General features: G+C 40.7%; 1 protein-coding gene across 6 annotated transcripts in view; it reads left to right on the top strand.

Moving 5' to 3' along the window:
- The first annotated feature begins 1,606 nt into the window (after positions 1 to 1,606).
- Positions 1,607 to 24,291, top strand: part of LOC109396555 (tripartite motif-containing protein 5-like) — a 68,227-nt gene continuing 45,542 nt past the window's right edge. The window contains exons 1-7 of one of the 6 annotated variants that reach the window (XM_019668427.1): positions 1,611 to 1,768; positions 3,786 to 4,266; positions 4,825 to 4,920; positions 5,551 to 5,781; positions 12,079 to 12,101; positions 13,317 to 13,420; positions 15,998 to 17,369. In XM_019668427.1, coding sequence (XP_019523972.1) covers positions 3,847 to 4,266; positions 4,825 to 4,920; positions 5,551 to 5,781; positions 12,079 to 12,101; positions 13,317 to 13,420; positions 15,998 to 16,224 — 1,101 coding nt within the window. In that variant the 5' untranslated portion in view covers positions 1,611 to 1,768; positions 3,786 to 3,846 and the 3' untranslated portion in view covers positions 16,225 to 17,369. Of the gene's footprint in view, positions 1,769 to 3,785; positions 4,267 to 4,824; positions 4,921 to 5,550; positions 5,782 to 12,078; positions 12,102 to 13,316; positions 13,421 to 13,700; positions 15,057 to 15,997; positions 17,370 to 24,291 lie in introns of those variants that run through there. The other 5 variants (XM_019668430.1, XM_019668429.1, XR_002126857.1 and 2 more) reach the window with 5 other exon arrangements.

Here is a 24,291-nt window from a genome sequence, read left to right as displayed (position 1 = left end):
CCATTTCCTATAACCCTAAGCTTCTGGGCACTGCTTAGGTAGGGGTGGGGTCATCCTCCCCGTGTGACTCAGGTTCTCTGCACTTCCCTAAGTCCTGTGAGTGCAGCTGCTTTCACCTTAGCTGTTAATGGCTCCACTGTGAAAATAATTCCACAGCCCCAAGGCGGGCTGCATGCTGTGCTCCAGCCTCCTCTATAGTCTCCTGATGCATCTCAGCATTAGTTGGATCCTAAATGGGAAAAGAAATAATTGGAGGACCCAGACCCATGTTTGGATTACAGCTTGAGTCATAAACAGGGGTAGACGCCATTTAGTATCTACCCCTGATATAATGTCTACCTCTGATCTTGCTGTCATCAGAGTCTGATCTGGGCCACAGTCTCTGCAGCCAGGAGCTACCTGAATATGTCCTCTGGGCTATTTTCAGTATCTGGACCATTAGCTGTATTACACTTCCAGTTCTCCTTCTTCCTCATTCCTTATCAGTTTCCCTTCATGTGTGATGAACATGGCACCAGTGGACATTGTTAGTGGGTCTAAATTAATCTCCATGCACAGCATGTATAGCTTTCCCCTCCCTATCACAGAGCAAAGGGAAAACTTATTGTCCCCTACTGGAGATCTTTCTTTTACATCAAACTTTGGCAACAATCATGACATTAATATTTGCTGAGGTCTTTCTTATCTGTGTTTGCTTCATAGTCCCCTTACCTAGTATTCCTGATAGAGCCCCTGAGGCTAGACTGTAGCAACAGGGCCATATATTGTCCAGGTGAGAATTTGAGCATCACTGTGCTACCACTCTGTGATATCCCCTCTGACTGACAGCAGCATCATTTCCCATTTGGATGGCCATTCCCATCCATGACACCCGATAAGACATGAACTGCCAGGGTCTCTTAGCTAAGGACACAGGACAGTATGTCATCATGGCTGCCTCAGGTGAGCTGTCAGTGATGGTCTTCACAGTGGTATAGGAAGTACTTTATCCTTGATATCTCAGCCCTTTAAGTAGCCAGACTAAGTGGATGTGTGTGAAACTGTCATACCTTATGGAAGCCTAGAGCTACAAAGGACTGATTGCCTTGTGAAAACCCATAAGTAACAACTTCCAGGGGCTTAAAAGAGACACAGTTGGTTATAAGAGTCACAACTCCTTTGTGAAAAGTGAGGCCTCTGCTTACTAACTGGTGTTTAAATCTATATAAGCCTTCCTAGTGCACATGCACTTTACACGAGGCCATTTTTGCTGTCAGTAATGTGGCCTTGCAAGGCAGCTGACCTACTTTATTGTAAGTTTCCCAGAAAAACAAAAACAAAACACCAACTTACTAGGAGAAGAGTAAGCCAGTATTACCTTTACAGGAAGAAAGAAACCAGGCCTGATGTTGTCCCAGGTATCTAATCGAACTGTGAACATTTTCTCTTTACCTCCTCTTGTGTCTCGCTCTCATCCCCTGCTCTCCATTTCCTTCATCACCTCGTCTGAAGCGCTCATCATCTCTCCCCTGGGCAACTGTGCATGTGCCCTACTGATCTTCCAATTCCACACTGGATCCGCCTCACAACATTCCACAGCCCAAGGGCAGAGATAAATATGTCCCCTCCTCTTCCTTGAGGGGAATTCATGAATAATTTGGGAAACAGTCCCCAAATGTTACATAATTTGGGAAGGACCATACATCATGGTCACTGCACACTCATGTGATACTAAAGCCAAGCAGTTTTCTGCACACCAGAAACACTGGCATTTTCACACTCAGAGAAGGTGATATGTCTTCCATGAACTGGACATTTCCTTTACCTAATATATTTTTTCCTCTCCCTTATGCCATATTCCCTTCATCTTTTTCAACTTTCAGTTCAATCCTTATGTTTTTAAATGGAATTATTGGACAACCCTTTATATGTCCTCCCCCCGCCACCACCTGCCATGATTCGATTTCTCATCAAAATGTACAGTGTTCTCTAGAAGTGTTTTTTTGTTTTTGTTTTTTGTAGCTGAGCCATCCTGCCACCTGTTGGTAGCTCAGCAGCAGCTCAGCTTGGGCCGGGACTCGAACCACTGTTGCTCAGAGCTCACACTCTTGAGCGAGCTCTTAACCAACTGAGCCACTCACCCGGCCCCCTTCTAGCAGTGTTTTTCACATCTGCTCTTTCATATATATATATATATATATATATATATATATATATATATATATATATATATATATATATATGGTTGATTATTTAATTTGCTGTTACTTTTCAGGTGAATGTCAGGGTCATAGTGGTTTAGACTCTGTTTAAGCTCACTTTGTGTTTATAGGTATTAGTTCACTTGCTAGCATGTAATTCATTGCTGTTAAAAAATTAGTTCAATATTCTTCCCTAATATTTTGAGACTGATATTCATTTCATCTGTGTTCCAATTTTTCAGAAATGTGACTTGTTGGTCCTGTGAGTATATTTATACTGTCTCCCTCCTCACATCCACAGACATACATACATACCTTCAAGCCCTTATCAACATCCTTGGTGTATCTCCAGGCCAAGGTGAATTTCAGCATCTATAAACACAAGAATCCCCAGAGCCTCCTAGCTGGCCTGGAGCTGCCACTCTCATACCCCTCGTTGCTCTGGATGTTAATAGGATCCATGAAGTTTTATAGTCCTGTTTGCTTTAACTCAGTGGGGTAGACCTGTTAAGGTTAACCCTGAATAGATTACATTAGGTTCATCCCAACTGTGTACATTGAAGATAAGTGAACTTTATAAATCACTCACTCTTTCTATGTTCCCACCTGATAAAGAGTTTGCCCTTGACATGTACACAAACACATTGTCACATATTATGTCATGATAATAAGGGAAATCATTTCAAACATGCAGCAAGGAATGGCAATGGTTACACTGTAAATAAGCAAGTCAGAACAGGTCTTTCTGATAAGAGAACATGTAACCAGAGAATTTCGTAAAGTATAAGAGTGAATCTGGGGCCAGCTGAGTGGCTCAGTTGGTTAAGAGTGTGAACTCTGAGCAACAGGGTCGCCAGTTCGATTCCCATATGGTCCAGTGAGCTGCGCCCAAGCTGAACTGCCGCTAAGCTGCCAACAGGATGGCTCAGCTGGTGAGAGCACATGCTCCTAACAACAAGATTGCTGAGAGGGATGGTGGGCAGTGCCCACCCACAACTATGACTGAACACAGCACCTTGAGCTGAGTGGCTGCAAGCTGCCGACAAGCAGCCAGATGGCGACTGGACTTGGAGCTGAGCTAGCTGCACCCTCCACAACTAAGATTGAAGGACAACAACTTGGCTGTTCCCCTTCCCCAATTCCCCAAAGAATCTTTAAAAAAAAAAAAAAAGAGTGAATCCTACTGAGACGAGAGGAAACATTGCATTTTGAGAGAAGAGTAGGTATAAAAGCAGAGATGCATACATAGGTGCTTTTAACATTGAAGGTGTATTTGGGCATGGGAAAGAAAAAGCAAGAGCGATAGTGGGTAACACAAGGATCTTGTTAGAAAAAGTCTCAGATCATATTTTTGTTCAGTAAAAGTAAAGGGAAATAAACATTGCACACATAAAAATGAAATTTGTTATTTCATATGTATAAAAGCCAAGGTTAAAATTTTTGTGAAAGTTCTTTTAATTACATCACCAAGCTCCTTTCCTTTTCCTCTACCTTTTTTTTTTGTCCTTGAGTGTTTGGTATTGGCCCATCCTTCATTTCTACACAGTTAGTATTTTATTCCTTCCTTTCTTACTCTGCCCCCTTTTAACCTTTCCAATCAGGCAGGAATCTGTGAGCAAGAGGAGCCTCAGAAGTCAGGACAGGTAGGAGCAGGGGCGCAGCTGCGATGGCTTCAGGAATCCTGCTGAACATACAGGAGGAACTGACCTGCCCCATCTGCCTGAAGCTCCTGACAGATCCCCTGAGCCTGGACTGTGGCCACAGCTTCTGCCAAGCTTGCATCACTGCAGACAAGGAGTGTGTGATCGGACAAGAAGGAGAGAGCAGCTGTCCGGTGTGCGGAGCCACCTACCAACATGGGGATCTGCGGTCTAATCGGTTTGTGGCTGATATAGTAGAGAGGTTCAGGGAGGTCACAGTGAGCCCAGAGGAGGGGCAGAAGAAAGATCTCTGTGTGCACCATGGAGAGAAACTCCAGCTCTTCTGTAAGGAGGATGGGAAGGTCATTTGCTGGCTTTGCGAGCGGTCTCAGGAGCACCGTGGTCACCACACGTCCCTCGTAGAGGAGGTAGCCCAGGAGTACCAGGTAAGAGAACTGCATGGAGGAAAGACAGTACAGGCTGGGAAATCTCACTTTATATTGGACTCTAATTACCTTGTGACCATAGACCTGAGTGCTGTGATCACTTTTCTACCTATGCTCACCTTTTGAGGCCTGAGGACCATCTCTGTGCAATCCAACCAATCTCAAAAGGAGAAGCCACAGTACAGACTCTTAACAAGAAGTAGATATTTTTGTACCTTGTGCTAATAAGTGGAGGTTTTGTGCCCAAGCAATGCTGTCATTTCCCCTGTGAACATGGGTAACTGAGGAGCTGGGTGATTGAAATATATGTTCTTTCCTTGATGCAGGATAGGTATTTTGTAGGACAAAGAGAATCAGTCATCCCCTGAAGCAGAGATGGTGACTTCTGTTACCTGAGTCTTAAAGGAAACATTTACCACCTCAGGTTTTCTTCCAATTTTTCATCTCGGTGTCTGTAAACTAGCCTCTTCAGGGATTGGCCTGATTTCTTCCCCATCATCCTCTATTCTGATGCTGAGAAAGCTCATGTCATGACTGTGGTTCTTTCCACTCCCACAGAAGAAGCTCCAGGCAGCTCTGGAGAGGCTGAGGAGGGAGCAGAAGAAAGCTGAGGCGTTTAACAGTGACATCAGAGCAGAGGGAGCTTCCTGGAAGGTAGGAGGAGACATTTCTTGAGGGAGTTAGATAGCAATCTGGGCATGACCTAGGGTGCTGGTCAGAAGGAGCTCCTCTTCTTTTTCTTCATGACAGTTGATGTGTCCAAATCTCATTTAATTGGCTCTCTTCTTATCCTTTTTCTGATGGGGGTGGTGGCTGTCTTATAAACATGTCACAAATGAACATACATATTCAGATGGAAATATTCTCATAGAGAGACTCTGGTGTGAATGGCTTGTGAATTTCAGCCTTTAACTCTTCCAGGGGAAGACAATGGCCAGTGGCTCATGGTTCTGCCCTCAGTGTTTAACGTTAGGCAGAGGATCGGGGCAGTGGTCAGGTGTTACACAGGGAGGCATGACTGTCCTGGCCAGCTGTGCAAAAGCTGAGCCACACCCAGGTGTCCCATTTTGGCTCAGGTGTTCCACTCGGTAACCAAGACGCAACTCAATGGTATTTCATTTCAGTGGAGGCAAAAGACCAGGGATGCTCAGAGTTCCCAAGAATTTGTGACCTATTACCCTACTTCTCCCTTGTGATGGCTTTCTAATCAAATACTTCTTGTCCTGACTCCCAGTCTCTGCCTGATAGCCTGAGTCCCTCTCTCTCTCTTTCTCATTTCTGAAGGAACAAATACAAAATGAGATAAAGGGTGTCCGGGATGGCATTAGACTACTAAAGTTAATCCTGGACAGTGAGGAGCAGAAGGAGCTGCAAAAGCTGAAGAAGGAGGAGGAACACATCCTACACATCCTGGCAGAGTCTGAGAATGAGCTGGTCCAGCAGAGCCAGCTGGTGAGAGATCTCATCGCCGATCTGGAGCATCGGTTGCAGGGCTCAGCCATGGAGATGCTGCAGGTAGGACTTGGGAAGAAGCCCCAGCGTGTGAGATTTGAGAAAGATGTCGACTAAGTTTCCTTCTCTGCTGTGTTGCTGTGTTGTTTCTACTGGTGACACTATTTTTTTTTGGTCTTACAGTACCCCTTCCCTGCATCTATTCTAGAGGTGATAGGAATAATTGAATGCATGAATAACAGGGGAAACCTCATTTTTATTAATTTAAAAGAGAAGTGCAAAAATTTGACTGTGGTAAGAAGATCTATTGTGTCCAGTGATATTCCATAGGTCCCTGTTATTTAGTGTTAGGTGTTTACCAGGTAAGTTGTTATGACCCAAGAATTGTTTTTTTCCTTATGAAATTAGTTGAGATTTTTCTCTAGTTTCTCTACTTTTTGAATAAACAATTTTGAAGGACTGGTATTATTTATTGTTTAATTATTCAACACATTCACCAGTGATGCCGTCTTACTGATGATTTTTCTTTTTGGAAAAGTTTAAAATAGTTTTTTGTTTTCTTATTTTTTTACTTGTATTAGGCTTATTTAGAATTTTAACATCTCTTTAATCTTGGTAATGTACATCTTTATAGAAATTTGTTCACTGTAAGTTGTCTGATTGGTCAATATAAGTCTCATCATAATAATCCTTTAGAACCCCTTTAATTTCTCCAGTACTCACAGTAATGTCCCCTTTTTTATTCCTGATATTGGTGATTTTTTTAAAAATCAACTTATTTATGTTTGGTGAAGTTTATTGATTTTTTCCAAGAATAAACCTGATTTTATCAATTTTTTAACCTTTCTATATTATTGATTTCTGTTTACTTAGTGTGTGTATGTGCATATGCACATGCAGACATAAGTGTGTGTGTGAGTGTGTGTGTGTGTGGGGGGGGGGTGTCTGGGTGTGTGCATGTACTGGGTTTAATTTGGTGTCCTTTCCCCTGTTACTTAAAGTAGGAATGTAGACCACTGATTTGACACAATCTTTTCTGTTACCGTTTTTATTGAGGTAACTGCATTGCTTTAGCTGCACTCCATATGTTTGGGTTATTTAGTTGTTATTTTCATTCAATTCGAGTTATTTCCTATATTGCTTTGTGAGTTTTTTGTTAACCCTTGGGATATTTGAAAACATGTTATTTAATTTAAAAATTCTTGGTGATTTTTTTTCATTTTCTTCCACTGTGTATTTCAAATTTGTTTCTTTTCTAATCATTAAACATGTATTTTAACATTTCAGTATTTTAAACATATTGACACTTGCTTTATGGCCATAAATATTGTATGTCCAAAATTTTTTATGTGAATTTGAAAAGAATCTGTATTATGCATTCACTGGGTGAAATGGACCTTAGATGTCAGGTAGGTCCAGTTGGTAAACAGTGTCAGTCGTGTCTACAGCAAACTTGATGATTTTCATACAGGCTGTTCTATCAGTTATTGAGTGAATTATTGAAATACCTAAGTATTGTTATTGAATTGTCTAATAATTATTTTAATACTTTCTATTTCACTTTGTGTATTTTGAAGCTGTGCCATTAGGTGATTATACGTTTATAATTGTTACATCTTCTTGAGTACCGAACATTTTATCATTATTAAATTTCCCTCATTTTATAATACTTATGGTATTAAGATATTTTTTGTAAAATTAATGTGCACATGTGCTATCTTACGATTTTTTATTGCATGGCACATATTTTTTATCACTTAAAATATTTTTAAAAATTTTTCTGTTACAGTTGACATTTACATTTAATGTAATTATTGATGGGTATTAAGTTACCTCATTTTATTCTTTTCTGATTGTTTCTGTAGTTCTCTGTTCCTTTCTTGTTCTTTTTCTCTCTTCTTTTGCATGTTGATGTTTTTCTGCAGTGTTACATTTGGGTTTCTTTCTCTTTATTTCTTGTATATCTCTTGTTTTTGGATTGTGATTACCATGTGCTTCAAGCTATGCTTAGAACAGTCTACTTTAAATTGATGGTCACTTAAGTTAGATCACTTTCTAAAAGCACTACCATTTTTACTTACTCTCCCCTCGTTTATACGTTTGTCATTATTTTTACGTGTGTGTGTGTATGTGTGTGTCCCCTTAATTTATGGTTGCAATTACATGTGATTTTCCTCCTTTTGCCTTTTAACTTTTCTATTAGCTTTAGGGTTGGTTGAGCCACTACTTTTTTTTTTTTTAATGTATTAGCCTTTGTCACTGAGAATGATTTTCTTTGTGATACTTTCTTATTCTTTTTTTTTGTCTTAACGCTTCTTGTAATACTGCTTTGGTGGTGAGGAACTCCTTCAGCTCTTTCTTATCTTGTAAGCTCTTTATGTCTTCTTTGATTCTAAGTGATAGCCTTGCTGGGAAGAGTAATCATGGCTGCAAGTCCTTGCTTTTCATTACTTTGAATTTTCATGACAGTCCCTTCTGGCCTGCAAAGTTTCTGTTCAGAAACCAGCTGACCATCTTAAGGAAGCTCCCTTATAGGTAACTAACAGCTTTTCTCCTGATGCTTTTAAGATTCTCTCCTTGGCTTTTACTTTTGGCTTTTTAGTTGTAATGTGTCTTTCGATTCATTGTATTTGGGACTCCGCACTGCCTGCACTTGTATGTCTATTGCCTTCACCAGGTTAAGAAAGTTTTCTGTCATTTTTTTCTTCAAATAGGTTTTCAATCCTTTGCACTCTGTCTCCTTCTCTGGTACCCCTATGACGCGAATGTTGTTACGCTTGGTGTTGTCCCAGGGGACCCCTAAACTATCCTCATTTTCTAAATTATTTTTCCTTTTTACTGTTCCGATTGAGTGTTTTCTGCTACCTTGTCTTCCAAATCACTGGTTCAAACATCTTATTAATGTAATGGGCTATTGATTCCATGTAATGTATTCTTCATTTCAATTATTGTATTTTTCATTAGTGACTAGTTGTTTTTCACATTTTCTGTCTGCTTTTTTTATGTTTCCTACCTCTTTGTTGAAGTTCTCACTGTGATAATTGAGCATCCTTATAACCAGTGTTTTGGACTCTGCATCTGGTAGATTGCTTGTCTCCATTTTGTTTTGTAGTTTTTGAAGCTTTGTCCTGTTCTTTCATTTGGGACCTGTTTCTTTGTCTCCTCATGTCAACTGCCTTCCTATGTTTGTTTCTATGTATTAAGTAGATGTTCCTCATTTCCTAGTCTTAGCAGTGTGGCCTGATGTAGAAGGTATCCTCTGGGGCCAGTGGTGCAGTCTCGCTTGAGCCAGGTGCTCCAGGGGTGTTGCTTGTGTGGGTTGTGTGTGCTCTCCTATTGCAGTTGGGCCTTGATTGCTGTTGTCATGTCAGTGGGTGGGATTGACCCTCGGGCTGTCTGGCTATGAGGACTTGCCATGACTGCCATGAAGAAGCCGTTGTGCACATACTTACTCCTCAGAGAAGGATTCACTTTAGCAGGGCTCTGGGGTCTACCTAGTTAGTCCAGGCTTTGCTTGTGTGATTTGTGGCACTAATTGGGCGGTGCTCTGGTGTGGTCTGAAGCTGGCCACCAGTATGTTGGTACTGGGGCATCTCGAAAGGAGCTCTAGTGCAGGCCAGGGTCAGCCACTGCCTGTGTCTAGTCCAGGGCCACCTGGTAGGAGCTACGGAACGATTTGAGGTTCATAGCTGCCTATTCTGGGTTAGAGGTGTCAGATAGAGGCTGTGCTGTGAAGTGAGGCCAGGTGCCACTATTGCAGAGCTGATCGCTGCTTAGTAAGAGATACAGGGCACACTGAGATCAGCTGTTCCTTGTTTGCAGAACTTAGAGATTTTACTAAAGTCTGCAGCATGGGCTCAGGCTGGCTGCTTTTGTGGATTAGCCTCTTACAGAGGTTCAGTCCAGGTGCTTGTATTGTGTGAGGTGAGATCTCAGAGAATCAACAGGGCAGAGTAACAGGGATGTTGGCCAGGTGAATGGAGATGAAGTTTGGTGCCCTCCTGTGCCTGCAGGCTGTGTGGGGTCATGGCTCAATAAAGAAACAATGGCACCTGCTGGCACTTTAGTCCAAGGGACAGTTAGTGGCCACTCTGCCCTCAACATGAAGCCAGACAATTCAGTTTCTCCCCATATGTTCCTGGCACTTTACGAGCTTCTCTGAAGCTTAGGACAAGTATTGTGAGCAAGTGAGTCACTGCTTGGGCTCTTTAAGAGGATGCTGGAACCTTCCACAGTCCTCCATCTCTCCTGGACTGATCCCTGCGGATTTTCACAGCCAGCTGGTGTGGGACTTCTCTTCATAGCAATAGTGGTCCATCTTGGGGAGTCCAGTGTGGGGCTGGGACCCTTCACTCCTTAGGGATATTTCTACAGTTGAGATATCCCTCCGGTTAATAACTGCCACACATAAATATAGTACTATGCATTATACATCTAACTCCTCTGAATATTTTTGATGTGGCTTCTTTATATCCTTAGTTATAAGAGTTTTGTTCAGCTCGTCTTCCGGTGGTTCTCCAGGGTGATTTTTCTATAATTTAGTTGTAGTTTTGACGTGGTCATGTGAGGAGATGAGTGCAGCCTTTATATACGCTGCCATCTTGACCAGAAGTTTTTCATTTTACTTTTGCTATTTGTTTCTTTGAAACCAAAATATGTCTCTTGTACATAGCAAGAATTGATTCTTGCTTTTAATCTAGTCCAACGTTCTCTGTCTTTTAATTGGTGGATGAAGACAATAACATTTAATGTAGTTATTGATGTGGCTCTTTTTAATTGATTATCGTGTTACTTGCTTCTATGTAGAGTGCAATGTTCACTGTTCTCTTTCTGATTGACTAGCTTCCTTTGAGTTAAAAATATATGTTTAGTACAAAATTTTAAGTTTTCCTTTTTTCTTACAATTTTTTAAAGATTATTCATGTAGGTTGCTCTCTTGATTACAGCGTGAATCTTATCCTATCATGATCTACTTCAGATTAATAGTAACTTGAGTCAGTAAAATGTGCAAATTAACCTCCAACGTTGCTCTATATTCTTACAACAATAACAACACAGTGAGGCTTTTAACATGGGTACCTGATCCAATGGAGGCCAATGACATGCAGGCCTCGAATTTTTTCATATTACTGGGGGGAGTTCTCTCTTCTTCTGGAGTTTATACAAGGAGATTTATGTTTCCTTCATGAACTGAGGATAAAGTCAGTGTAGACGGAACAAACCCAATTTGGAGATTGACACAGACCAGATCCTGATGACAGTATTTGAACCTCAAAATTAAGCTTTGATTAAAATTATAAATGTTCTCAAATTATTTTTCTCAGTTTGATCTATTTTAATTCTTTTTTTGTCATACAACAGAAAAGTCCTGATACAGGGAGCAAAACAAATTTTTTTTTTTTTTTGCCTGTATAGACCAAGCAGTTTGCCTAAATTTTGTGTCATGGGGAAAATAAGTCTGAGATAAAGGAGACAAAATATACTATCTGTGCAAACAAATAAATCTGTGATGATTAAGATCAGATGGCTAAAAACTGTTAGCTACGTGCACTAAACTGGCTTGGTAGATACTGGAGTTCAGGTAAATATTGTAGTTTTTAGGACAGTGACCAAGTGTATATTGGTAACATTATGAACAAAGGGGTATAAGGGAAGAGACAATATGGTTGGTGAAGAGTAAGGGACATATGAGACATCCTAAGTTACTGGTCCCTGTGGCTTCCTTACTAAGGAATATATTAACCTGCATTTAAGAGACAAAATTTAATAAAAATAAAAACTTGGAAGTCAATTGCACATAGCGATGTGTTGAATGTAAGAGAGTTGATGAGGTCACTTATAGACAGTGTATAAAATGAGGAGAAACTTGACATATGCCTACATTAATACATTTTGCCTGTACCCTCAGCAGAAGCCACATAAACTCCTTCAGGCATATTGTGATTATTTACTCATCTTTGATTCTCCAAATATTGGCATAATCCTTGACAAGTAATAGTCATCACTTGGCATTTTTGTTGAATAAATTAACAAACCATTAATTATTCAAATCATCTTATGAGGAGCCTTATGAACTTGGGGAAAATATTATGGGCCTCATGTTTTCCTCAGAAATGTGTCCCATCTCCACTGCAAGCCTCATGCTTCCACAAAGGTCAAAGTTGTTCCTACATTTTAGGAAACCAAACAGTCACACATGAGTCTTTTGGAATGATTGGTTTATGTCTTTTCTTTACTTTGTGGCTCTGACCTTGGGACCATCTTATTCCAACCACATCAGGAGGTGGTGGGGATGTGATTAAGCTTTTTAAGTGGGGAGTGCCTATTACTTCTTGACTTGTGTTTTTCATTTCTCCCTAGGATGTGAATGGCATCATGGAAAGGTATGTGCGGGATACCAGAGATGGTCCATCTGTGCTGTGAAAAGAGGTTTGAAGCCATTAGAGTTGTCTGGTGGTTAATTAGAATAAAAAATCACTCAGGGAAGCACTTTTGGATGTCATTTTATCTTAAATTTCTGTTCACCAATCATGGTTTGACTGTTCTATAACTATTATGAATGAACCAGGTTCTGTGGTAGGTAATTTGGCTGGGAGAAAGTCGCAGAGGTAGGGTCAGTAGCATTAGTGATAATGTGTTGCTGTATCAGACCCCTGTACCTTCAAAAATTTTATTTACCCATTGTGTCTGTATCGAACTCAGGTTCTCATTTCACAGCTGCTTTGTGTCTTGTGGGTAAGTCTGTCTTCTTCCAAGTACCCAGAATTGAAGACTACTCCTTTATATTTAAGTTTCTGCCCTGGCAATAGAGGAGACCAGGTCCTTCTATATTGTTCTCTTCATTTGCCAAAAACACACTTGAATCTCAAGTAATATTTTGGCCCTGGTGTAAATAAGTGATCCATTTTGGTCATGTACTTTTGAAGCCAGAATGGAAGGGCAGCATCTTTGTATCTTAACTTGTATACCTACTGGTCTGCATCAAACTCTTTAAACACATGAAATTCAGACGACTATTACTATGCTATTCATAATATCTTTTTTTCCTAGTGTTATAATTTTTCCCAAAGAATCTGAAATCTCAGATGTTAGCCTGAGGGCATCCTTGCTGGAGAGCAGACTTTAGGGTCTTGGTCCTGTGCAGACAGTATTCCTGCAATTGATGTCTCCAACAACCACCAACCAGGCTCTGAGACCTCACTTTCATGTCATATCACTGGAAATCCACATCCCTAGAGTGACTATTACTCATAATAGTTTATTTTGAGGAACCAAAGTTTTCCATTTTTTAAAAACATGCATTTCATATAATTTCATATGATTTCATGGAGATGGAGAAGGATAGGTTAAGTATTTCATTTTGGAAGGAATAAACTGCTTCTGAGAGGTCTAGACCTTCTCAAGGTCACACAGTGGGTAACTATGAAGGTGGACCTGACTATAGTTTTTTGGCTTCAAGGTCAGGAGTCCATTCTCTCATTTTCAGGTTCTCCAGGGAAGAGGGTTCAATTGCTTCAATGGGGGTGAATAAAGACGTATCAGTGGTTTTGAATGGACAAAATGTCAGAGTTGTGGGGGTTAATTTTTGTCATCTCTAGGAGTAGGACCTTGACTGTGATGAAGCCAGACACCCTTTTCCATGAAAGAAGCATCAGAATGTTGAAAGCTCCTGATCTGAGCAGGATTCTGAAAGTGTTAAATGGTAAGGAATACTAGAGCAAGTGAGTGGCTATGGGATTCTTGTGATGGTGGGGGTTCAATTGGGAAGAGGTGTAGTTTCTAGGTGTGTGTAGAGGAGACAAAGAAGGGTGCTGATAACATGGTCATATTTAAGAGGGAGTGGCCAGGTGCCTGGTTCAAGCCTCATTCCTCTTCCTGCTACTGCCCATAGTCCCCAGTCATTCTCCTGATCTGAAGAGGAGATGGATTTTAGTGCTGTCTCCTTTGCTTATATTTAACATTATGGATTTATATCATTTCAGAGCTGAAAGGTGTTTGATGCTATCCCGGTGAGGAGATACACAGTATCATGAAGCCACCCTGTTCTCACCTTCTTTCAGAGTTTTGCACTTTTTACGAGGTCTCATGACTTAAGACCCATGTTTTCCCTCCCAGAACACACTTGCATATTATGTTTCTGCAGTGTTATTTCTCTCTCCACGAACAGAACTAAGTTGTGCCTAGTTCCCACTCTTGTTGTTCGCAGGATACGTCTACAATGTCACGAATAAAGTTATATCATACCCCTCACCCAACCCTGTAATTTTTCTAGAGGTCACATGATCCTGGATATTTGAAGATAAACCAGATATTGCCATTTCTTTGGATTGGAGACAAGTTTGATATGTGTTAGGTTGGAATACAAATTATACATATCAGAAAGGTGATTATAATAACTATTGTATCCTGGGATCACTCATTATCACATTAGGGAAACATTACTGGGAGGTAGATTTGTCAAAGACACTGGCTGGATCCTGGGGGTATATATTGAAAAATGCCCTTACATTGATATGACAGGTTTTGTTAGACAAGGTAACAATTATTAACATGTTTTCACTATATATCAACCTAAATATGACCACTGGGTTATAGGGTTATGTAATCAATTTGTATATAATGCTTTGGAGGACTCCTCCTCCTCTGACCCCTTGATGGAAACCCTCTCCCTGGCTCTTTCTCCCTGTTATGTTGCAATTTTCCTGGACTGTAAGGCTGACACTAGCTCATTTTTCAATGTCACAAATTTACAATGAGTTGAAAGTTCTCAGGAACAGAGAAAAGCCTATTCTCCAATGAGATAAGAGGGGCATGATTTCTACAATGGATGTTCATTCAGAACTTTGTGGCATCACTATGCCTTTTTGCATTTTTATTTCTAACTCTTCCCCAATCAAGTTCAGAACTAGGGGGGGGAAGTGTGCTCTTGGGTCAAGTATTATCTACTCTAATCACTGTCTCCAGGAATTCCCAATTTCCTCATCTTTGGATGAGCTTTGATGAGACAGGAGATTCCAACGTGGATATTTCCAGTGTGTCTTTGTGTGCACGCATACATTTATATCTTAGTACTCACCCATGGAAAGTGAGTGAAATTCATCTTCTAAATTTTCCCTTTCACCTCTGCCTTCCTGTTAGCCCATTGCTATGATGACCGGGACTCTGACTCGGAATAATCTGTACTGTTGTTATTGACAAATGACTGTCAAGGGACATTCATGTCTTTTCAGTTACTGGAATGCTTGTCCTCCAGTTCAAAAAAAGGACCTCAATACATATTTTAAAGGTCCTTGATACCACTGTCAAGAAGACTCCAGCTCTGCTTTTAACTCTCTCTCTCTCTCTCTCTCTCTCTCTCTCTCTCTCTCTCTCTCTCTCTCTCTATCTCGTATTTTTGTGTTTTCAATTATTTTCTCCTAGTTCACCTCACTCTTCCCAGTGGGCTGATCGACTGTGGCAGCCTCAGGCATGAGGACCAGCTTGTTCTCCCCCAGTGCGAGGGGGGAGAGTTGCTTCTGAAGTGACTGTTCATGCAGGGCTGGGGGGGGTCCCATGTCCAGTCTTCTAGAAATACAGACAGATCATTGTCCTTATTATAAGAAGACTTACTGGGTTTTAGGTCAATATATTTTATGTCATAACAAACAACCAGATGTTTTTCAAATGTTTGTCCCATTCTTCATTCTCACCATTGAGAAAGGATAAGAGGATGATTTGGAGTATGGTGGTTAATGCAGAGATATACAGTAGAGTGACTTTGGTGTACTCTATTTTTGACTCATAAACCTTGTTGAAAATTGGAGGGGAGGGGAGGGTTCAGTGTTTGTGAGTGTGTTTATGTGGAGTGCACAGGGGTGGGCTAGGACTTGTGCCTCCCACAAATCCCATATTCATCCTTTTACTCTTGCCTCCCTTTGAATCTATGATCTGAACCCACATCCTGGGCCCCAGGGAACTGATGGGTTCCCTCCAGACTCTGTGTGAGATGTTTGTATGAGGTGCAGTGCTTTTGGAATGTGAAGAAAGAGATCCTTTTGACAACAAGACATGTAAAAACTGGCTCTTTATCAGGATCCCTCTCTTTAGCCCCCAACAAATCCCTTTCTTCCAAAACTCAAACTGCAGTATACATTATGCATTTCTGAGGTTGAAGTAGGCAGCTTTGGGCTGTAAAGCTTTGGACCAATCCAAAATTTGAAAGTTGTGGTTACAAAGAGGACCTGATGTTTTTGAGCTTGTCTGGGAAGAGATTTTTGAAAATCTCTTCTTCTCTTGAAAGGTGACAGAGCACCAGTTGACTACTCCCATCACGCATTTTTGGGGTCGGCATTTACTCTCTCCGCTGTTGTGCTTCTTCTGTCCGTGAAGAAGATATATAATGAGAAAGAATTATTAAAATGGAAATTGGGTCTTCTTAGTGATACCAGTATGGTAGACTTTACTATGCATGTACACATAAACCTTTTTTCTTTGAAAGAAAAAACACACCAGTTGTTGCACAGCTGAAACAGCTTCAGGCAGAAACAAAACCAATTGTGAAGATATTTGAAGATCTGGAAACCAGAAGGCAAATGTAGCCAACCAGGGATGGTCAGATGCTATTTGACTACCTGGCAGACAAGCATGGTTTTAAGCGAGAATATTTAGAGACATTCTACAGATGTGCAACCTTCCAGTATGAATGTGGGAATTCCTCTGGAACAGCAAAAAGTCTTTACTTCTTTCAAGTGTCGGTTCCAGCAATGGATAGAAGTGCTTTGAGTTCACTCTGGGGAACACTGCCTCTGGAATGTTAATGCAGAATTGGGATGCAGCCATGGAAGACCTTACACGGTTAGAAGAGACCATAGATAATAAGTCTGTGAGTGCTGCACTCCAGTCTCTTCAGCAGTGAACATGGCTCATTCACTGGTCTCTGTTTGTTTTCTTCAGTGACCCCAAGGGGCTTGATAACATTATTGATCGCTTCTTTACCACCCACAGTATCCTAATGCAATTCTGGAGATGTGTCCTCATATTCTTTGATATTTGACTACTGCAATCATCATGAACAAAGATATTTGGAAACGCCAGCAGGTGCTAAAAGACCTGGTCAAAGTTATTCAACAGGAGTCTTACACATAAAGACCCAATTACATGGTTTGTTGAAGGCTTATGTGTATACTTGACTTTGATGTGACTCAGAAAAAGCTGAGGGAATGTGAATCTGGGCTTGTGAATGACTTGTTCTTGGTGGCTTGTCTTGAGAGTTTTGTTGGAAATGCCTATCTCTTCATATTTGAGAGTTTTTGTTGAATCCACCAGTGTAATTGCATTAACATGTTGGCAGATAAACTGAACATGGCTCCAGGAAAAGCTGAAAGGTGGATTGTAATTTCATTAGGAATGCACTATTGGATGCCAAGATTGATTCTTAATGAGGTCATGTTATGGGTAACAATGCAGTCTCACCTTATCAGCAAGTGATTGAAAAGAAAAAAACCTTTCATTTAGAAGTCGGATGTTGGCCATGAATATTGAGAAGGAAGGTAATCAGAATAGTAGGTCATAGGCTCCTAATTGGGCAACTCAAGACTCTGGTTTCTGCTGAAGAACTATAAAAAGATGAAAAAATTTATAAAAAAAAAGATGAAATAATAAAACCATTACATATAGGGTGACATATATTTTAGAAACAATTGAGGATAAATTTTGAAGAATTTGAATAAAAATGGCTGTATTTCATTATCTTGTGCAAAAAGTTCATTTGGAAAATATAAGGGAATCAGAAACCCAAACGCAGTTTGGAGGCTGGAAGGGTAGGAACCTCCTATGAGACATTAGATTTCTGTTGGAGAGAAAGCAGTGAGGAAATCAGAGTTTGTCAGGGTAGAAAAAAGTGTGGGCCAATAGGAAGCCCAAATGAACCATACTCCCTCTGCCACCACTCAAAGTCCATCTCCAGAGCCAACTACATTGCTAAGGTCCACATTCCTGCATATTATGTTCACAAGGCCCAGGGAATATACATTCTCCTTAGAGCTGTGTTCCCTTTAGTCCCTACATCTACTGTTGGAGAGGAATCTATTGAAAGATCTCTCACTTTGGGCCCATGATTTTTAACTGTTTCTGGTCTGGAAAAAAACATGGCACAAGAAGTAATGTGATCATAGTATGTTGGTTTAGATAAATAACAGGTCTTGACATAAGTATCTCAGTAAATCTTAGGAACAAAACAGAATACATGAAAAATGCATAGTTAAAATTTGTCAAAGGAGTTTATATAAATGCTAATAATACCAGAATTTTATTATGACCATGGCAATTATGTTGACTATTGCACCATCAACAGAACAGAATCATGATTATCATCAGTATGTTCAATGTAATGAACATTATACCTATAGCTATATAACTGCATGGCTTTCTGTTTAAATATCACTCCCTGCACACAACACTTTGTAGTAGATCTGAGACAATAAGGAACAGCAGAGGAAGGGTCCCCTTCTGCCTTCATAAAACTTACTGGAGGCAGAGCTGGATGGAGAAGGATACTCATTGATAGTGTTATTTGATAACTAAGACACTAATGGAAAAAATGCCAGCACTCAGGATTCAATTTGTACAAAATTTGCATGATTATCATTGCACTTAAAGAAGATCAGGAATTGATTCATTGTTAGAACTAACTTCACTCATACCCAAGAAACTTAAACCTAATAGGGCTCAGCAATCATACCTATACAATTTTCCATTCCTGCCTCAGATATAAGTGAATTAAAGAGAATTTAAGCCAAGATTAGCTTAATGTTCTGTGGATTACAAACAATACCAAAATATCTGTGCTTTAAGGAAACTGACTTCTCAGTCGCCCTACATGTTTCCTATCACTTAACGTGTGAAGATCGCTGAGCTCTGTGGTCTTGTCTGTCAGGGACGCTTGTTCTGGAGCTTCCACAGCCTTGTAGCTGCAACATCTAAACCATGTAGTCAAAAGAACAAGATAAGAGGACAGAAGGGTACTTATAGGAAAGAAAGTGTTTCAGTTCTGCTTTTGATTGACGGAGTAAAAAGGACCAAGCATTTACCAAGGAAGTGGGGAAAAGTGAACAATTATGGAGGTGGAGAGTTACCCAGAGAAAGACTACACTTGACACCACCATCGGTTCACCTCCATGCTCCTCCTGCTCTCAGTTGCTGATAACGTGGCAGTGAAACAGTAGCACCACCATGATCTCTCGAAGACTTCCCCTGCTGGCCTGCCTAGATGAGGAACAGAAACTGGTAAGTACTTGGTGGAACTCCAAGATCAATGATGTGGAAAAATTTTGTCAATAGGCTCACACTGAAAGCCCCCCCCCTTTTTTTATTGTCACCATTAGCAAGGACAACTGCTAACACTCACAGTACCAGCTCAAATTCACTGGCCTTTATCACTGATTATCTTCCCCATCACAGTCTGCTTTACAAAGGGCAGGTACCCAGATTTTTCAAATACTTATTTTATCCCTAGCAAGTTTTTTAGGACCTAAATATAAAATAAGCTGAAGCAGTAATTATAGAATTGAATTAAAATTCTGAGTATTCAGGCAAACTGTCGAATGTATCATTGGGATTCACATTGCTGTCATTCAGATATTCTTGCTGGAGGAAATTGAAATGGAAAAAGAAAAAATCGAATGAATACCTCCCTGGTGCAGGCCCTAGAACATACTGAAGTATTACCCTACCCCAGTGTCCTGCAATGACTCATTGTTTATATTTCTGCTCTGCTTTTTTTAGTTTCATTTCCACTCCCAAGAACTTAACTTTCGTTTCTCATTCCCCTCCCGTGGGGCCAGTCCTCTGCAGAGCGCTGGTCCCTGGCTGGTGAGTGAGTCTCCACCTGACCTCCACCTGATCTCTCCACTGAGTGAAGACTCCTGCACTTCGCCAGAAGGTGTGTGGGGCAGCTTCTGAGGCCAAAGGGCAGGAGGCTTTGGGGTAACAGATTGTGTTTGGTGAGTTACATTGTGGTTCAGAAGCTGCTCTGCTAAAGTGCAGAGGAGGGAGCATTGAGACTGCAGGAAGAGTGACTTTTAAAGAATGGACGTTTCAAAAAGGAGAGTCTTCTTTGTTTCTTGGAGGGACCATTATTTCTTCAGGCTGAGTCACCTCATCTTTGTTTTCTGTAGTTTTGACTTTCCGCCTTGCCATCTGAGCCACAGCACTCTTTTTTTCACGGGCAGAAAACCCCTTCCTCCTCTTCTCCAGTAAAGCATGTGAGATGGAGCCCTGTTTCCTGCTTCATAAGCCCAAGGTCCCGATGAGGCCAGCAGAGATGAGAGCCCTTACCCGGGCACATGTGGGAGGGATGGGATGTTAGGGGCTCCACAAGGGGTCAGATCCTCTTGAAGCTGACCCTGTTATTCCTGTCCTGGTATCTGCCAGGAAGCTGGCACCACCTTCCTGATAAATGACCAGCCCTTTAGCCGGCCTGAAGGGACAGGCTGGATGATCAAGTTGTTGCCCATGGGTGTAGCTCCCCGTGATCATTTGTCCCTGGAGGTCCAGGCACAGGGAGTTTGTTCTTCTCTGCGTGCCGCAGCTTACTCTTACGTCAGGTCACCCCATGACCCTCTGGTGTCCTCTCCTGCTTTAGAACTTGTTTTTCACCTTTAGACAGACCTTCCCATTGTTTATTACACAACCCCTTCCTCACTTTTCCTGTGCACAGAGCTAAGGAAAGGAGTTGGTAATGTCTCAGAATGCACTCCATCTTAAGCTCCCCTTTGAGCACTGGGTACCTTGATCTCTGTTACATGTATTTTGATGTAAACTTCCCTTTTCTCCCCCTTTTCAGGGATCATGAGTCTCTGCCACATACCTGGACAAGGCTCATGTCTGGTGTATATTCACTGTCTACTCAGGAGCTAATACAGGGCCCAGAAAACCAGAGAAGATGGATTTTTAAAATTCTTGAATACTTATTAAATTAAATAAATTATTAAATTCATGAAAGAACCATATAGCTGTGGTAAAAACTATATTAACATTTACTAAACACACAATAAATATTAAGTAACGACATAACATTATATTCTGGGTCGGAAATAAAGTAAAAAAACAGTAAAAGAGTAAGATAGTATGAAACAAGATGAAGATTACTATGGTAAAAATCTAAAACAAAGAAGTAACAACAATAATAAACCAATAGGGCAATAGAGCAAGATATCTATAATTCCCTGGAAAAGGGCTTTGCAATTTTAAATAGGTTTCAGTTTACATGTCAGTGTGGGAAGGTGATTTTGAACAGATTCTTCAATGAAATGATGGATTTTTGTCCTGAGCGATTAAGGAACATAAAGCTGACCAGTGTGGGTTGGGGTGAAGGTGGGCCCAGAGGCTGGGGCAGTCGGGGATGTGTATTGTGGACTTAACTAGACCATGATAAAGATCGACTCACTGATAACATGCATTTGAAGAGAGGAGTGACATGTTTGATGTCTACTTTAAAAAATCACTCTGGCCAAAGGTTTGAGAAGTGACAGCAACCTACATGAGACCACTAACAGTTTCAAGAGGACTAGTGGGGAAGCTATTCCTGGATCCAAGTAGAAGACTGAGTTGGATAGGACCTAAGTTGAAGAGAGTGCCATAGGATTTTCTGATGAACTGATTGAGAGAAAGGGCTGAGACTAGGGGTAGCTTCATGAAGACTGCCTCTGTTACAAAATGAGTCTGTGAAACAAATTGATTTGAGAGCGGGAGCTCTTGTGGGTGGCTCCTTAATGAGGGGCAACTAAACCCTGGACTCTCAGAGGTGGTAGAAGAGGGAGCTCTGTATATGGAGAAATGGGAGGGGACGCAATGTTTCTGAGAACCTCAGGTGCCTGGATGCCAAGAACAGGTTCACCATCCCATTGGCAGTTTCTGACCCAGGGAAAAAGGGAAGTTTCAAGGATGGTGGGTGAAACCGTCATAGAACTTTCCCCCCATTGGGGAGACATTTTCATTTTTCCTGTCTGAACTGTACAGATAAAGAAAGCTTGTGTGCAGACAACTAGGCTATAGTGAGATTAGGAAACTAAGGACTATGTTGGCCCTTACATTCCTCTGTAAAAACTCCTACATTGTACCATCTCCAAAAGGGAGCATACAGAGTGTTTCTGTCTGTCTGTCCGTCTCTCTTAAGTGGGAGGGTTTCAATTGTGTAATGCTTCTTCAATGATAGACTAAAATGAATGGATACAGCAAAAATAATCACTTGTGTCATTTTTCTGGTGCTGCAATGGAAAACCAACCACTTAACTGAATTTTTATTTGAACTGTTCTGGAGGCCAGAAATATGACATTAGTTGTATTGGCAGGGTTGGCTCCTCTCAGGACTGTGGGGGAAGGATTTGTTCCTTACTGTTCTGCTGGGTTCTGATAATTGACTGACAATCAATGGAGTTCCTTGGTGTATAGTTAAATGGCTGTGATCCCTGCTGTGTCTCCAGATGCCATTCTCCATGTGTTCATGTCTATCGGTGTACAAATTTCCCCTTTTCATAAGACAGAGTCATATTGGATTATGGCCCACCCTAATGACTTCATTTTAATGTGCTCATCTGCAAAGACCCTATTTCCATATAAACTTACCTTCACACATCCTGGGGGTAGGACTTCCACATCTTTTCACAGGACACAATTCATCACATAATAGCATTCAAAGTGTATGAAATGGGACAGACTTTCTCTCTCCAGTATCTGTTGAAACTTCTCTCCCATGACTGACAGATGCCTCCCTGGAATGTGTATTACTCAGGTATGTGGCATGTGTGTGATCCTAAGTATACGAACCCTTCCCTCCCTAAAAACAAACATTTAGGTGCATATTGACATGTTGCCTTATGTCCAGGTCAAGGAAAAGGCTCAACATCTACAAACACAAGACTCCCCAGAACGTCCCAGCTGGCCTTGATCTCCCCATTTCTACATGCCCATAGCACTGGGTATCAATTTAGTTCTGGCCCTTCTACCTCTGATGGCCATTGCTTAAATCAGTACAGTAGTGGAGAGAACTCTCAATAGGTTTCCTGAGGCTGACACGTCACCCCAATTCTACCTATGATACAAGAATGATCTCTATAAGTCATTTATTCTCTTGACACACCTGATGAAGGGAGTACTCTTATTTGTCAAAAAATGTTAATATGAGAAATAAATAGGTCAAGGTGATCTCTAAATTATAAGTGATTATAAAATTGTTAGTGATAAAATGATTTCTTTTTGTGATTCTTGCTGTTTCTGTAGGTGTCTCTTTGGAGTGAGTTTAAAAGCATGGGAAGGCTCTGTGTGGCACAGGTGTGTTAGGAGGCAAACACGTCTCAGCTATTGGAGAACTGTTAATTCATTTATATATTAAATTCTTTGTGGTGACATTAGTAAATTTATCAGTATCAAGTGTACATTACTATAATACATCATCTATATATTGTATTATGTGTTCACCACACAGAGTCATGGAGAAGTGTTAACTGATGGAAAAAAAGACGAAAAACTGATAAGAAAAGTAGTAATCATCCATGGAAAGAGAAGTTGGTTCTAGTTTATATATTCATCAACCGTTGTGTCCCTGTGTGTGATGCACTGTTCTAGGCACTGACGATACATCAGTGAACAAAACACAACTGATCTATGCATGTATCACATTTTAGAAAGAGGAGGTACACATTTAAAGAAAGATGTTATATAGTATGTAGTAAAAGTAAGAAAAAGATGGCAACTGTATAGCAAGCGATAGTATCAGCAGGTTTGCTACAGATAAGTAAGAGCAAGTCCTTTCAATAAGAAGACATGCCAAGAAGAGACTGAGTAAAATGTAAGAGTGAGTCATGTTGACATCAGTGAGAAGATCAGTCCATGCAGAGACAGACACAAGTGCAGATTCTCTGAGGCAGCAGTGGGTTTTGTGCTTTTAATAGCAACAATTTATTTTTTGCACGGGAAAGAAAGGCAGGAGAGATGAACCTCAATGAGAGCAAAGTGAAAGAATTCAGAGTCAAAAGAACATGTGTTGTGATTTCATTTTTATGAATTCATCAGAAATCAGTAATAACACAAGGGAGATTAATGGTAGCATGAGGTTCAGCGTCAGACTGCTAATGGCATTAGGTTTGTTTTCAAGAAATAAAAATGTTCTAAAATTGCATTTTGGTGTTAGTTATACCATTCTATAAATTTATTAGAAATTACTGTACTCCTAAAATGGATGTAAATACAACTCAATGAAATGGTTAAAATAAAGTTAAGTCATGCAAATGGCAGGGGTAGGATTATTCTCTGCAGAGAGAACAGCAAGTGCAAAAGTCTGGGGGCCACAGAGGGGTTAGCACATTTAATCTGGAGGACATGTTTCGGGTGGGGAGGAAAAGGCAGGGCTAATGATGGGTTGCACAAAGGTCTTGGTAGGAAGGGCGTCAATTTGTCTTTCCAAGAGAAGAAGAGAAAATGGCAATCATTGCCCTGACGGGGTGAAATTTGTTATGTGACAAATTAAGAGTAAAATGTTTGAAATTATTCCAAAGAGCCCTTTTCCCTCTGTCATGATCTACGCTTCTTCTCTCTTTT

This window comes from Hipposideros armiger, unplaced genomic scaffold (assembly GCF_001890085.2).
Source record: "Hipposideros armiger isolate ML-2016 unplaced genomic scaffold, ASM189008v1 scaffold_525, whole genome shotgun sequence".
In the NCBI taxonomy this organism is placed as follows: domain Eukaryota; kingdom Metazoa; phylum Chordata; class Mammalia; order Chiroptera; family Hipposideridae; genus Hipposideros; species Hipposideros armiger.
The sequence above is the reverse complement of the archived record's forward strand: the minus strand, read 5'-3'. Positions and strand labels throughout refer to the sequence as shown.